This window comes from Nematolebias whitei, chromosome 7 (genome assembly GCF_014905685.2).
Source record: "Nematolebias whitei isolate Nwh7 chromosome 7, NemWhi1, whole genome shotgun sequence".
Classification (NCBI taxonomy): Eukaryota; Metazoa; Chordata; class Actinopteri; order Cyprinodontiformes; family Rivulidae; genus Nematolebias; species Nematolebias whitei.
Genome location: NC_056504.1, coordinates 35,095,897 through 35,112,277, shown reverse-complemented (window position 1 = coordinate 35,112,277; position 16,381 = coordinate 35,095,897). Strand labels below are relative to the sequence as shown.

Here is a 16,381-nt window from a genome sequence, read left to right as displayed (position 1 = left end):
GGTGTGTGTGTGTGTGTATATATATATATATATATATATATATATATATATATATATATATATATATATATATATGTATATAGTGTGTGTGTGTGTGTGTTTTAGAAACAGATAAAAGCAGCCTTAAAATCTAAATGAAAAAAAAATACTGCTGCAGAATGTTTAAATGACACTTATTTTGTTATATATTCTAGGTCTTTTTATATTTCCTTCAGTAAATAACGAATAACATAACTTGGGGTTCAACTTATTTTGGCTTTACAAACATGGAGGGTATTTTCCACAGTCTTCATGCCCTGGATACCACAGCCCACAAAGCTTTCAGGAACTAAAATTAAGGCACGCTTTTGGCTGTAAATAATGTTGCATTTGGTTTTTCAATGTGTGGCACGAAGCTCAGTAAATAATTCTGCACGACACATTTGCACACTCCTCCTGAAATTTTGCACTCTGACAATGAAACACCTGTAAATAAACTTAGCCAAGTACTAAGATGACTGTAATTTTGAACGGCACTCAGATAACAAACCAGACTATCACAGAATTATTGAAGAAATGAGGTTGCAACCAGTGCAAAGTCTTGATAATCCTGCCATGGCTTTTAGGCCACTGATATCAGGTCTTTCCATTTTTGGTTCATTTCAGAATAATGGCAGAGGCAGTGAGGCTTCAGATAAGGAAATTATTTTATTTTAATTTTGACACATTTTCAATTTTAACCAGTTAGATGTTACAGTAAGACTAAAGACAGCTCCATGTTCAAAAATGATTTTGTTGATGAGGTCATGTTGTCTTTAGGTGAAACCTGAAATACAAAACAGTTTGATTGAGTCATAAGAGGTTCAAGAACGACTCAAATGATTTGATCATGCTGTGAGAAGTAGCAGGATTTTAATCTTTTCATTCACTGACAGTTAAATAAAACAGGGTTGTATGTTTGCTCATGTCCTTGACTGGAAAACACATCTACCGTAATCTATAAGCACATAGTTAAAACTATTATAAAAGTAGCCCAGATGTGTTGTTTTTTTTAGAATATGTTCCTTTCATCAGCGTCTGAAGCAACACCAGATGTTTTTTCTCCATCCGACAGACTAAATCAAAGCATCAACCATCATTTGGAAACAAAATAAAGACTTTTAAAAAGAAGGAGGTGGAACAACTCTGATTAAGTGTGTTAGAGTTTTACACTGCTAATGAGGGATGTATATGGAATGAGAAGAAGGTCAGAATCACTTTGTGCCTGTGTAAATGTAATTACAACTAACTATTCATTATGCAACGGTTCGGCTTTCAGTGAGCCCTTGAAAAGCTGTGCCTTGTTTAGAAGTAAGTTGTTGAAAGAGCAAAGTTTTAATCATTCCCTATATCACAGTTGTAATGAGATTTCACTCAATATGTTTCATACGAAAGGCCAAATAATACAATGAAAAACTCAGTGGAAGCCAGGAGAACGTCAACTCTCATCAGCTAACATGGAATGAATTGTAGTCTTTGCAAACGTTGTTGTCAGTGGCTCCATAGCTATATATATATATATATATATATCAACATGAAAATTGATGCATTTGCTCCAGCATTTTAATTATTATAATAAAACACTCATAATGATTCGCTGGTGTCTACATTGCTACTTCTTGGTTGTTTGCAGGATCATTTAATTGATAAATAATTTGAAACAAATTCACTAAACCATATCTAATGATTCGCCCATCCATTATCTTTACCCGCTTCTTCCTTTTTGGGTAACGAGGGTCACTGTCCATCTATCACTGTGCAAGAGGCGGGAGACACCCTGCACAGGAAACAAGTCCATCACACAGACACATAGAGATGGTGGGTGGGAAAGGTGAAACACCCATACCTGCCTCTATTGCCCCACCTTGAGCCCTTGAGCAAGGCCCTTAACCCCCACCACATGCTCCCTCTGTCGCCCCAGATAGCAGCTCTCTGCTCCACACAGAGGGCTGTGGTGGCTCAGTGGTCTGTGGTTGTGTCAGGAAGGGCATCCGGCGTAAAAACATATGTCAACTCTTCGTGCAAGTTAGTTCGCTGTGGTGAACCCTGAAGAAGGGAGCAGCCGAAAGAAGAAGAAAAAAAAAAAAAAAAAAAAAAAAAAGTTGAACATGCATGTTTTTGATTGTTGTTACCTGGAGAAAACCCATGCATGCATGGAGAGAACATGCAAACTCCACCCACAAGGGTCCCCCACAAGGATTTGATCCTGCAACCTTCTTGCTGAAAGCCAACAACTCTACCAACTGAGCTACCGTGCCACCTTATATCTAAGTATAAAATGGCAACAACTCAAATATCTTTATGGCAGCATGTAGCATTTTAAAGCAACAAAATGTAAACGGTTCCTTTTGACAGCTAATGTTTTGTTTAAAAAAATACTGCCATAATACCATACTCTAATAAGAAATATTTGCTTACATTTGATTATAGGAATGCAGTTTGAATTATTAATGTTTTCCTTTATTAATTAATTATTGCTTTAAGTTAGAACTTGTTAAAAGTTTAAACAGTTTGTCCCCTGTTCACCTCATTTTGTGTAAGATAAGGTGATTTGTATTATATGCAAGAAAAAAGTGACATATGAGCAGCATCTTAAAACTCCTTCTTGTACATATTCACTAAGGCTGAACAGAAGGCTGAGTTTGTTATAATCCCTCTTCTGTTCAGTCTGTGGGGGTAGGAAGCAGGAGGTATGTAAGCCCAGTGATTATGGTGCCCATTCAGTTTAACTTCTGCCAAAAAAAAAAGCCAGCATGCACCCATGTCTGGACAGATAGCAGCTCTTAAGAGACACCGCAGTCAGCAGTGCATTGGTTTTACCTGTCGAGACTCTCATTGTGTCAAAAACGCAGCAGAGAGGAAAGTTAGAAGAACCACAAAGCCCAAAGAGCAAGAGAAAGAAAGAAAGAAATAGTTCTTTGACAAGTGCAGTCTTGGTTGTTAAAATCAACTCTTCATGCTCGATCAGTTTCTTTAAAAAGATTCTTGGTGGAAACGGTTGGTGAGGCTCCCGGGTTGAGTCCGCTACACAAAACGTGCTCCTCCTGTTTGCCTTCCCTGTTGTCTAATTACTCGGCTTTTCTCTCAAATGGTTGCCGTTGAGCTTCGGCAAACATCCCTTCGCATCAGAGTCTTTAACCCTGATGTCAGTAGTCTCTTCAGGACATAGTTTCAGTGGTTTTTCTCTCCAGCTTCCAAGCTCGTCTCAGAAGTTTGCTTTCAAAATCAATTTGTTCCACTACACATAACCACGGCCTACAGCCCCGGTCAGTGACTCTAACCTGGACTCCTCTTGGCCCTGGATCCCACTGGCAAGATCTTGTCTCAGTCCCACAGATGGTGGTTTTTCAAATAACTGAAGGTGTGAAAGTAGAAAGAAAACAGTTGGAATTACAATCAGAAGTAAATAAGCTAAAACTGTAACATTCGTGATGTTTGTGTACTAATTTGCTGTGTTTTTAGTAGGAACATTTAATTACCAGTATCTGACCTCAGTACTGTCTCATCAACATATACAGACTGCCTCTGTCCAATTTACACAAGCACAGACCCTTTGTTGTGACACTTCATGAAACAATACTACAGTCAAACTTCTTTCATCAGTTGTCCCTAACATGCTTCTAATTGGAGTAATGCATGCCTGACTGAATTTATTAGACAAAATAAGTGGACTCAAACACCTGTCTGCTTAAGGTTAAAGCGTTAATGCAAAAATCCAGGAGGAAAAATGTGACTTTCTGCAAAAACTAACTGAAAAACTATTCAGTGAAAGGCATTCCCAACTGGTCATATCATTCCCCAAAAAGAAGAGGCAAAATAAATACATTTGTTTGACGTGAGCACTTGGGTTTCAACCCTGCAAGTTCCATTATCAGTGTGTTAATTGTGCTGCATCAAACACACACAAAGAGCATAAAAAGAGCATTAAAACACACAATTGTGTATCCATCCTCATAACTGTATCTAGCAGCTATAATTTAAATTAGAACTTAACTCTCAGAAATGTGAGGCAGTAAGAGGCTTTGTGGAATTGAAAAACCTTTATTGTGGAGTAAAACATTATGTTCAAAGTAAAATGATTAACATATTTCATGCAAATTCCAAACACTTTGGTTAAATACAATCAGTGAACCTATCTGTAAACTGTGAAGACCTATGGTCCTCAAGTTCTGTTATGTAAAAAGACGTGACAGGATTCGTCATGTACCCCTGGACCAGCAGCTGATGTTTTGAACATGATGAGTTATACTGGTCTCCTGCTTCATGTGGACCGCTGTGATGGTTTTATCAGCTATTATGGATTTGACCTGCAACAAGGCTGTGTGTCTAGATTTAAAATTAAGTACTGGTAGGCTTTTCTGTTACCTTTGTTGCTTTTATTCTTGTTTTTGCTGAGCAGAAGTTGCATGAATCTCTACTATCTAATTTAGCAGAAGTAAGCCCACAGTGTCAGTCCTTTAATATTTCAGCTGAAGTACAAGTTTTCTGGTATTTTCTCCCAGCTATTCACCAAAGCTTAAAATAAAAGAGGTAGATAATATCAATACACAGCAAGATATCACAACATGTCTGTGTGTATGATGGATGGGAACATACCTGTGTGTCAACACTTAAACTCTTCTCATCTGTCTCTTCTTTAGGTATGGAGACATGGTACCAAAGACAATTGCTGGGAAGATCTTTGGCTCCATCTGCTCCCTGAGCGGCGTGCTGGTGATTGCGCTGCCTGTCCCCGTCATCGTGTCTAACTTCAGCCGCATTTACCACCAGAATCAGAGGACAGACAAACGGCGTGCTCAGAAGGTAAACGCTGCTGTCTTTGTTTTCTCAAGCCAAGTTGAAGGTTAAATGTGAGAGACGTGTGTGAGTTAGTGTGTGCACATACACGAGCATGGTACATCATGATTAGGTCTTGAGTTTCAAAAGACTAAAGCGACAAGATCTCGTGATGTTCTTGAGTTAATGAGGCAAAAAATAGGGGGTGTAATTTTGAGTAAAAAGGTCAGATTGGCTGATGGGAGTGGTTGTGTTAAAAACCCTTTGATGGTCTTTTTTATATTTGAGTGATTAAAATAATAGATGTCCGTGCATAAAATTATGATGATTACAGAGGTTATTTTTTAATTAAAAATGTGAATGAAGCAGCTTTTAAAAGAAAATGATTGAAAGTGATTGACCCCAATTAGAAATTTACTGATTTATTACAATATTTTTGTCCTTCTACTTTATTTTTTTAGCATCATGACAGATGAAGGAAATTTGTCACCCTCCAGATATGCATTAATTTAATAATCTTAACCATCCAGTCCTTCTATTTCTCTTTTTTTCAGACAGACAGACACACATTTCAACTGCAAGTACCAAATGTTAGCCAGACACTCGCCACGGTCTCCCTGTAGGCTTGACCTTTCTGCAGTGCTGCATGAGAGTGCTATTAAGTTAGAGAGCAGCCACTGATAGCTAATTGAGGAGGGGGAGGTCTGAGTTGAATTCACAGAGCTGGGTGGCATTCTAATAAATGCACTGATTTGAATCCCTCAAACAAAATGCAGTGACATCCCTGACACCTCCCAGCTGTCCGGCGTAGCTCCAATCAAGACTCAGTTCAAAGTAAAATACAACTGATGCGCATGTTTGTAGGATTTATTACAGGAGAAGGAGGATGATTATGCTTTCGCCTGTGTGTGCATATGGAGAGGTGGGGGGAAAGTAGGTGTACATCTAGACTCTAGAGCTAATAAATTTTTGGAATCAAACCAATTTAAGATGGCTGCCACATCCAACTGACAATTATTTGCTTTCAACTCTGTTGGCAAAATTATTTTAAAAAAAACTGGACAGAGTATACTGAAACTTTCAGGAAGTAATCATGCTTGCCTGCAACTGATTGTCTTTTAGAGTCAGCACAGTTCAAGATGGCTGCCACAGCTAACTGATCTAAGCCAAAGTATAAAAAAGCAAATTACAATTTGTACTATTTGTACAATTGTCAGTTTTACAGATATGGTGCTAAAATTTGTTGTGGTCGTAGCTGGAAGTCATTCACAACACACACTTCAAGTACTACCTTCGTTCTGCTTGTCTTTGTTTAAAAATTTAGGCATTTTTCCATCATTCAATCTTTATTTATACAGATTAATCCCATTGAGCCTCGGGGACTCATTTACAAGAGAACTGGTTTTAACAAAGAATGATGAAAACAGTGGACAACAAAGACAATAATATACTGTACAATTATAAAGGATGTGTACAAGTTGAGTTATTTCTTTTTTTTTATTCTTTGAGTTGACCCAGTTTGTCTGTCAGCAAAATACCTCATGAATAACTGAATGGACTTTAAATAAATGTATTATTATAGCAATGTAAAACTTCCTGGATGCAGCTCATTAGGTTTTGTAGTCAATCCAAAAAGACAAATACCACAGCTAATCAAAGTCAACACAAACTGACCATAAAATATTACATTTTACAGATTTCCAGCTAAAATTTGATCTGGGGATAGATGAATCAATCACAGCTCATACTCAAAATGTGCGATCTCATACAGTAAAATCACAAAATATTCCTTGTGTTCAACAATGTTAAGTCAGGTCATCTGGACAGTTTCTTTTGTTGTTGAGATGTTTCGTCCTTCATCCAAAGGACTTCATCAGTCCAAGGAGCCACAACAAATTCAGTCCCACAAGCAGCGCACTCAAATAGTGGGCCAACATTCATGTACCACTTACACATGCACTAATCAGCATGTGTCTCTAATCTTGGCTCTTAATTACTTGTTTAGATTGAAATGGTTAGATTAGGTTAGATGTCTTTTTGTATTTATTATAGGTCTGTTTGTATTCATTGTACTGTTGCATATCTGCACTGTGTGTTGTATTGTTTTTGCACGTATTGTTCTGTGTTGCACCATGATGCTCGAGGAACGCTGTTTCACTTCAATATGTACTTGTACGTAGCTGAAATGACAATAAAACCTCTCTAACTCTGAACCAGTTTGATGGGGATAAAATGGGCTTTGATGTTTTGAACCACTTTGGCTATGGCTGCCTCAGAAGAGTCGACGGGGGAGAGGGCAGACTCCAGAAACCATCTTATCACCAGCAAACTGGTTGGTATGTGAGTGTGCTGCTTGTGGGACTGAGTTTGTTTTGGCTCCTCCTTAGACAGATGAAGTCCTTTGGATGAAGGATGAAATGTTTCAACAAAAAAGAAACCGTCCAGAGGACCTGACTTAACTTTGTTGAAATTTTTTACCTGGATTATTGAGCATGAACTTTGATATTCCTCATGTTCCTTTCAAGGTTTGGCCAAAAATATTACATCTCAGTCATTTCTCATCATAAGGTGATCATAGTCTAAAGCACTGACATGAAAGGAGGTGGGCGATATGCGTTCCTTTAAGAAATTGGCTTTAATCTTCTTACATTTTTTTAAGTGAAACAGAGTTTTTACCTCATTGTCACCCAGTATTTGCTCAGAGCCAACTGTTGAGCTTTTAAGTGCCTTAGGTTTGCCTACTGATTGGTATAGGTGTTTTGCAAAACAAAGACACTATGCCAATGTGAAAGTCATTATCAGTAGTTTGTTGCATGAACAATGGGCTGCATATTTTATATGGGATAGTGGTGCAGCTCTTAGGACTGTTTCTTCACTACAAAAATAATTGAACTTGTTTTTGAGTCGTTTTTGTGTCTGAGTTTGCATTTTCTCCATGTATCTGTGTGAGTTTATGGGCGTTTCAGTGTGGACGCAAAATCCAGAGGTACTTGGCAACGTCATTCATACACGCTCACTATGAAGTTGTGCCGTAGGAACTGAATCAAGATCAGAGGCATTTTTAGCAGTTTCATTGCTTCATTTTAATCCTGTCATCCATACGCATTAATTGTGTGCTGAACTGGTTGATTAAATAAAAGGAAATTGTGAACGGTTTAAAAGATGAGAGCCAGTTATTTGGGGGAAATCTTTAGCCATGCGAGTAATGTACTTTCTCTGGTTGTTGTTATAATTCTTTTGTGGACGTTCTCCCCATAGTGGGGCATTAATTTTTCAGTGTTTTTGTTCAAATGTGGGAACGGAGGGAAAAAAAATACAAAAAGATAAGAAAATGTCTATTAAAAAATATCCAGAGAACAAGCAGTACCTCATTTTTGTTTTGTTTCTTTGCTCACAGTCCAAGGGCATACATTTTAAGGATATTGTTAATTCTAAATTGGCTGTTGCTTTTTGTACCAGGAATGTGATAAAATCTGATAATGGGGCCTTCTTTTCACTTCCTGTCTAGTGTCAGCTTGGATAATGTTTACCCATGTATGTGAATGTGCACACATGGCATGTATTTTGGCTGGTTTAACTATTTTAAAACTTTATAGCAAAAAGGGTTTGAGATTATTTTTGTTTGTAGAATCTGATTATACAGTATATACATACTCGTATTTTTTTGTACTTTGGCCATGATCTAAATCATTCTGCAACAACTTCTAAATGGTACCAGGGCAATAATACGTTACTGGGCTCCTGTGACCTGTTCCTTTTTACAAATACGAAAAAAATCCCCCTTCAATGAACTTTTCCTTTTCCCTGTGGCATCATTTCTAAAACAAAACAAAAGAACAGAAAAAAATGTAAGATTTGTTGTATGCAGTAACCCTGCTCATCTGTTCCACCACTCTCATATTATTATATCTCTCCTGGCCTCTCTTTCCTCTCTAGATCTCATTTGTCTTCATTCTTCTATACCAACACATTGCTTCAGGCCCCTGTTACAATTATGTATTCATTTGGGAGTTCCACGTTACAAAAAGGGTCTTTTTATGTACCAAGCACTGCCTTTCAGTCCTAAAATTTAAAGTAGAAAATCCTAATTTTATTTAATGATAGTCATTGTCTCGCAGCTCCTGCAGTGTCTGTTCTTTAGTTTCAGTAACCTGCAGAGAGATTAACAAGCCACAGAAACAAACCCTGGTACTTATGCCCCTAAATCACTGATGAGTTTAAAAAAAAACTGCATTAAAAAAAATTGGTTCTTCTTTTATTCATGCATAAATCAGCTGTGCAGTAGTCACCATCAAAGTGATGGTGAGTGTCGAGGCAGTAAATGGATTGAGGTCACACTGGTAATGGGACAGCAAAGTCAAGTGGAACTACACAGAAACCTGGCACGTTGGTGAGCAAGAAGAAAAATAAAATAAAATAAATAGATCGGAGATGGGAGGGCAAAACTAGACAATTACAGGACACAGTGGAAAAGAGAGAAAAGGTTTGGCTAAAGGGAATGAGATGAGGACATGAAAAAAATGGTGGAAAGCAAATATAAGATAGTCTGCTGGAAATAGTCAGATTGAGTAGTTTCAAAGCCCACTTTTCAAAACTGATTCCTTTTCTGCTGCAATCGAGCCTAAATGTTGGACTTGATTTGGGTTGAAATTTGTCCCTCTTTGCTTTTAAAAGAGTTGAGAAAGGATGTTTTTTAATGAATCAATCCCTTCTTTGTTTTAAGGTAGTATAGTTAGTTCCAAACAAGATTTTTTTTTTTACACATTTAAATAATTCAACCTAATTTATGTTTCTTCAAGATTCAAGAGTCAAGATTCTTTATTGTCATTCACATCACATGTGGTACATGAGCTGGAATGAAACTGTGTACTTAAGGTCCTCCAAAAAATAGCAAAAATATAAAGTATAAAAAGAAACAGTGTGCAAGGATTTAAAATATACGCTAAACAATAATAATGTAATATAATACGGTGTATTAGACAGCAGCCTGAACATGAGTCTGTTGTGAGCAGATGGGTATGAATACGGAAGCTGAAAGGCATGAAATCAGCAGCATGGATAAGCAGCAGCATGGATAAGCATCAGCACAGATAAAGTGACATATCACCCATCAAAGTGGCAGTACAGTGGTTATTCTGATCAGCGATTCATGAGTCTAACAGCTTCAAGGTAGAAGCTGTTCCTCAGTCTAGTGGTTCTACACTTAATGCTCCTCAACCTCCTGCCTGAGGGGAGCGGGGCCAAAAGTGTGTTCTGGGTGAGTGGAGTCCTTCATGATGCAGGTGGCTCTCTTCCTGCATCTGGAGGTGTAGATGTTTGTGATGGTGGGGAGACTGACTCCAACAGTTTTCTGTGCAGCCTTCACCACTCTCTGCAAAGCCTTTCTTTCTGCAGCTGTGCAGCCTCCATGCCACACGTTGATGCTGGAGCACAGGATGCTCTCCACTGAACACCTGTAGAAGGAGGTGAGGACTGAGCTTCCCAGACCAGCTCGTCTCAGCCGTCTGAGGAAGTAGAGTCTCTGATGAGCTTTCTTGATCAGGTTGGCAGTGTTGTTGCTGCAGCTGAGGTTATCATTCCGGTGCACTCCCTGTACTTGTAACTGGAGACCACTCCCACCACAGATCTTCCTATGTTCGGAGTTGGAAATAAAAACAAACTACAAACAAACCCAAATATGAAACATATTGAGAACAAACGTTCAAGTGTTTGCATTTGGGCAATAGATCAAATCAGGCAGTAAAGTTTTGCTTGATCAAAGATCTGACAAAATGATACAAATTAAACTGTGTCAACTACTAATTAGAAGCTGCTTCTGTTGCTAGAAACTGATACTGGCAATCGAAAGAAGCTACTTTAAAAATGTAAAGCTTCTTTGATCTCATATAACCTAAAAGATTATATAACATTATGTTCCCAGTTTGTAACAAATATGTAGTCAAAGTGTTAAACACATTGAAGCCCTTACTTCTATATAAGCTTTCAGTGGCAATAAAGAGCCACGCTGACCTTCATGATTTGATTCATGTTGTTCTGCCTCTGGAAAACTATTTATTAAATGTAATATCTGTGCCTGAAATATGTTATGAATGTTGTACTCACCAGCCTGGTACAGATATATATTTTTTGGTTATAATTTTATGATTGACAGACGTTTTATTTTAAGGTTACAGGGGTTTATTTCTTTTTGTTTGACAGTCAACAAATTGACATGATAATTTGCTGTCTTGACAACTTTGCAAGCATTTTAGGGCGTTGCTGACTTTTTTTTTTTTATTAACTAAATAATTCAAAATGTATCCATAAAAGTTTTGAGATCCCTAAAACTAGGCTGACTAAGATGGTATACGTGGTACAATTTGCCAATGTACATTTGAACAATAAATCATTGGAGGGAGTTTTACATAGTGATTTCTCTAAAACACTATCAATCATTTGTGCACTATTCTTCAACACGAACACCTCAAGACTAACACATAAATATTTCTGAGGTGGCTACATAAAAAACAGACTTATAAAAGACGGGGTTTCTCCACTTACGGAAAGATCAAAATAAATATTTCTTTCGGTTTAGTCTCCTTTTCAAGTTGTGCTTTGATCAATAAGAAAAGCAGTCTGCACCCAACACAGATTTCACTTTCAAATTATTTCACGTTTCAGCTCCACTTACAGAAAAAGGAAAAAAATAAACTATGATCCATTTTTACACTTTGATCTTACATACCACTCACAAATGCACAACTTTTATTACTACGGCGCTGGTTTTAGCACTGCTCGCACCTTCACAGGTATCTAGAGTCTGACTGACAAGTTTTGAAGCATCAAAACTAACCCTATTACGTTTGATTCACGTCTGGTAAGCAGATATCACTCTGTCTGTCTCCTGATTGTGAAATACATTTACAGGGGAAGGCTAGAGCAGCTAGACAAGGTTAAAGAAATCACTCACCTTGTGTGTCCACAAGTTGCTCAGGAAGTCGTTCTAATATCACTTCCTTTTTTTTTTTTTAAATGGCCGATTCAATTTCTCTCTTATTTTCTGACTGCTTCATTCTGTTATTGCATCTGTAGATAAAATAATTTTATCTTTTGGCCTCAGAGAGAAGTTATTGCTTGTCTGGAAAGTTGAACACAGGGCAAGATTTTCTTTCTTACTTTTACTAAAAGTAAATGTTGCCAAAAAGTCTTTGAAATGAAGTTCTTTTTATTTTCCGCTGATAATTGGATTGTTGTAACTTGTAAAAATGGCACCAAAGTGGTAAATGAAAACAATTAATAATAATAATGGTTGTAATCAAAGCAGCTGGATTTGACTGTGTTTAAATTATACTTTAAGTTCTTTATTTTTGCAACATTCAAAGCCGTTTTAAATTTAATGATTTCATTATTCATTGTACTAATACATTTTGAAAATGATTATCAGGTGTGGATGAGTGGTTAGAGCAGTCATCCTCCAAAGGGAGAGTTGGGGGTTTGATTCCAGCAGTCACATGTTGAAGTGTCCCTGGGCAAGACACTGAACCCCTCACTGCCTCTGGTGTGTGTCCCATCGGTGTATGGATGTGATAAAGCAGATTATTCTCTACAGATTCAGATTAGCTTTGTAGAGATGTAGTAGAGTGTTGTATGTGTGTGGAGGGAGATGAGGGCACAGACTGTGTTGCACTTTGAGCATCTTGATTAGATAGAAAGGTGATATACGAGTACAGTCCATTTACCGTTAATTCCGAATTTACTAACTTGAATACACTTGTCCTCCTTGGTTTGAATTTTGATTTTAAAAAAGCTCTATAAATTATGAACATTCATAACAAGGTTTTAAATGAAAAGTCAAAGGTCTAATCTCAGTTTTTATTTTCACCTCCTGATGATGTGCAGGAGGATGAAGGACTGTCCCATTGTTCAAACATCTAATGCATTTTGAGTTTGATACAATTTTCCATCAGTTTCCAAAGTTTGCACCTTTCCAGCCTTTGTTGATTTTGCTGAAAGACTGCCACTGCGTCGAACCTGGCTGACCTCTCACGTCAAAACATAGCCTTCAGGACCCATGCAGAGCCTGAACACAGACAATAATAATTCTCAGAGAAACTCTGCCTTGGGCAGTAATGGACCTGTGGTCGACTTCTACAACACTTGAAAATGTATTAACATACATGATACAGAAATGTCACAAACATGGAAGCCCAGTTACGTATAGACACATTTTGTCTGTTGACAAATTCCACAAAATAAAAGTTTGATCAAATCATAATCTTTATTTCATAACTTGGGCTATTGGCAAATACAGATTCAGAAAATCCAATGATCAAATATTTAGTGAATATTTCTTTTTGTTTTCTTGTAGCCGTTTGAAGCTTTACCGTATTAATCTTGAATAGCAAAACAAAACATTTTTTTTTTTGTCATTTGTTCTTCCATACATTAATTCTTCATCAGGATTGCTCCAGTCTCAAGCCTATCTCTGATGTACAAAGCAAGAGAGATAGTAGGTCTATCACAAGACTAGGGAGAGAAACAGTGACACAAACAAACAGTTTTGATTCTCCAAATTGCCCAACAAAAAGAAAGAAGGAAACGAGGATCAGTCATTGCTTCAGTCGGGATTCAAACCAAGAACACTTATGAATGAGATGAGTTAGAATCAGAATCATATTGACCCAGAAAATATGTGTCAAGACTTATGAAATATTAATTACAATTATTCTCCTAATTTAACGTTAGACATCTTTGAGCTTTTGCTTTTCCTGAGCAGCCCTCAATAAACCTTCAATCTTACATTTTGTCCAAGTTTAAGCTGTGTCTGTTTGGGTCCATCTAAGTAACAGAGGTGTTGAAGTTGATCATTTAAACATTTTAAACAACTGTGCGCTTTTTTTGCACTGCGGCTGTGGTTTAGAAAAGGTTCTATTCTGTCATAGCGATTGCCCTGAGGACAAATCCAACTCCACACAGAAAGGGTTTACAGAATTTGCTCCTAAGAAACTTTTTTTTAGCCAGCACAGAGCAACTCCATCCAAACACGTTTTGTAGAAATCCAGCCTCAGCGTCCAGCATCACTAACACTTTTGGTTAGATGGCAGCCCATCTCTGCTGCAAGGCTTCAGTAACTGTGGAAAGCCAAAAAGTACAGGATGCCCATGCAGCTACGTACAGTAAATATGTCCATGTCAAAATGAACACATGCAAGATTTGGTATCCTCATACATGGGGACACTGCATTCCAGATTTATTAAGCTCTTCTACAGTTTTCATTATACACAAAATAGAGAAATAACTTTAGTTTGATAGGAGCTATAAATGATTTGGTGATGATGAGATGTTAAGCTTGTCATTGAATAAGGCATTAGCCATCCTTTGTGACTTCCTGCCCACCTTGTCTGATACTGTGACCTCTTTCTCTTCCCACTCACAGAAAGCCAGGCTGACCCGGATAAGAATAGCCAAATCCAGCAGTGCCAACGCCTTCCTCCAGGGCAAACGCAACGGACTCATCAATGAATTGCTGGAGCTGACGGTGAGAAAACCCTCTCTGACCCCTCTATGAGATGCAAACAACGAACTGGTTTTCATCAGTCCTGGAAAACTGTTTCAGTTGATGTCAATGAAAATCTTCTGCAATGCCAGCAGATTCTATTTGCATTTTAGACATGGATATTATTACTCCAAGTTAAACACCCGTCTCCTAATTATTTCAGTCCACTGCAACTCAATAGCTTGGAGGCAACAACTTCACATCTGAAGTACAAACTCACACAAACAAAATGTCATCCATTATTGCCATGATTAACCAAAAGACAATTTAAAAGTAATTTAGAGGCTATAAAAGTGCAGCAGAAGCAAGAGTCATTAAATTGTTGTTGTTACACGGGGCAGGGTTGATAGCAGAGGAGTTATGTGTATAATTCTCCGTGCCGGTGTTATCAGCGCAATCACATAAAGTGCTTTTCCTGTTGTCCTTCAGTCTGAGATGTGATTTAACTCAGCTGTGGTTTCCCACAGCAAGCTAATAGAAAAGAGGAGGCTTTTACTTGCGTGTTGAGTAGCTCTTTATGAGAATTAAATGACCAAAATAATGTTGTTGTTTTTTTTCAAAAATATTTGTTACCAGATTAGATCGATTTATAGACAAACAGAATATTTTAAGTAATAGTCAATATGGGTTTAGAGCAAATAATTCAACATCAATGGCAAGTATTGTGTTAGCGTTTTTGTTGATTTAAAAAAGGTTTTCGACACTATTCACCACACCATTCTCCATGAAAAACTGAATAAATATGGCATTAGAGGATTAGCACTACAGTGGGTATCTAGTTATTTGATTAATAGGAGACAGTTTGTACAGGTAAACAATTTAAGATCTAAATTTTGTGTTAATGGATGTGGAGTTCCTCAGGGCTCTGTGTTGGGACCAAAGTTGTTTTTTTTGTATGTGAATGATCTGGTTGATGTGTCAGGGCTTTTGAAGTGTGTTTTATTTGCAGATGATACCACATTGTTTTGTTCGGGTGAAGATATTGAACGTATGTTAGAAATGAAACAGGCAGAATTCGTAAAAATACAAACTTGGTTTCAACTTAATAAGTTATCATTAAATTAGGAAAAAACAAATTACATGATATTTACCAACAATTTTCAGTCAGCTCATCTGGACAGTTTCTTTTTTTTTGTTGTTGAAACGTTTCACTTTCCATCTGGAAGGCTTCATCAGTCAAGGAAACACACAACACAAAACTGATTTTTCCCCCAAACAGCTTACTCCAAAGTGGAACAAACCAGTTATGTTGGTGCTAAGATGGTGTCTTTGGCATGCCCCCTCCTGTGGTGCCGGCCCTCTTCCTCTTCGACAGTCATGTCAAACTGGTTCAAAACCAAAAAAGACCTGACTGAAAATTGTTGGATTGTATACCTGGATTATTGAGCATGGACATTTTTGATACATGATATTTAGTAATAGAAAGAAAATTATCAAAGTCCCATTTAAAATTGACAGTATTGAAATTCATAGAGTTGAAAAAAAATGTTGGGGTGTCGATATTGATGAGAAGTTGACATGGAAATCTCATGTAAATTACTTGAGAATAAAAATAGCTAAATCAATTGCATTACTGTTTAAAGTAAAATAGCTTTTGAATGACAAAGCTTTGTATATATTGTATAATGTGATGATTGTTCCATATTTTCAGAGTCAGAGTCAGAGATTCTTTATTGTCATTCGCACCTCATGTGGTACATGTGGTGGAGCGAAATTATGTACACAGGATCCCAGTTACATCCAACAATAAAATGTAGAAGAAAAACAGTAATAACATCTAAGATATGAACTAAGAAAAACATCAACTAAATATACACTAAGCACTAATAACATAAAAACATCGAACATCAGCACAAACATGAACATGAGTCTGCGTGAGCGGATGTGCATGCATGAACACATAAACATTGAAACAGATCAGCAGCAACATGAAACAGATCACCAGCAACATGATGTGATTTTTCACAGTGATTATTCTAGTTAGAGATTCATGAGTCTAACAGCCTCAGGGTAGAAGCTGTTCCTCAGTCTAGTGGTTCTACACTTAATGCT

The 16,381-nt window shown here is 37.4% G+C and overlaps 1 protein-coding gene across 1 annotated transcript in view; it reads left to right on the top strand.

The window, feature by feature from the left end:
- Positions 1 to 16,381, top strand: part of LOC119412440 (potassium voltage-gated channel subfamily D member 3-like) — a 98,289-nt gene that overhangs the window by 69,552 nt on the left and 12,356 nt on the right. Inside the window, exons 2-3 of the mRNA XM_037679450.1 lie at positions 4,659 to 4,821; positions 14,210 to 14,311. Coding sequence (XP_037535378.1) covers positions 4,659 to 4,821; positions 14,210 to 14,311 — 265 coding nt within the window. The remainder of the gene's footprint in view (positions 1 to 4,658; positions 4,822 to 14,209; positions 14,312 to 16,381) is intronic.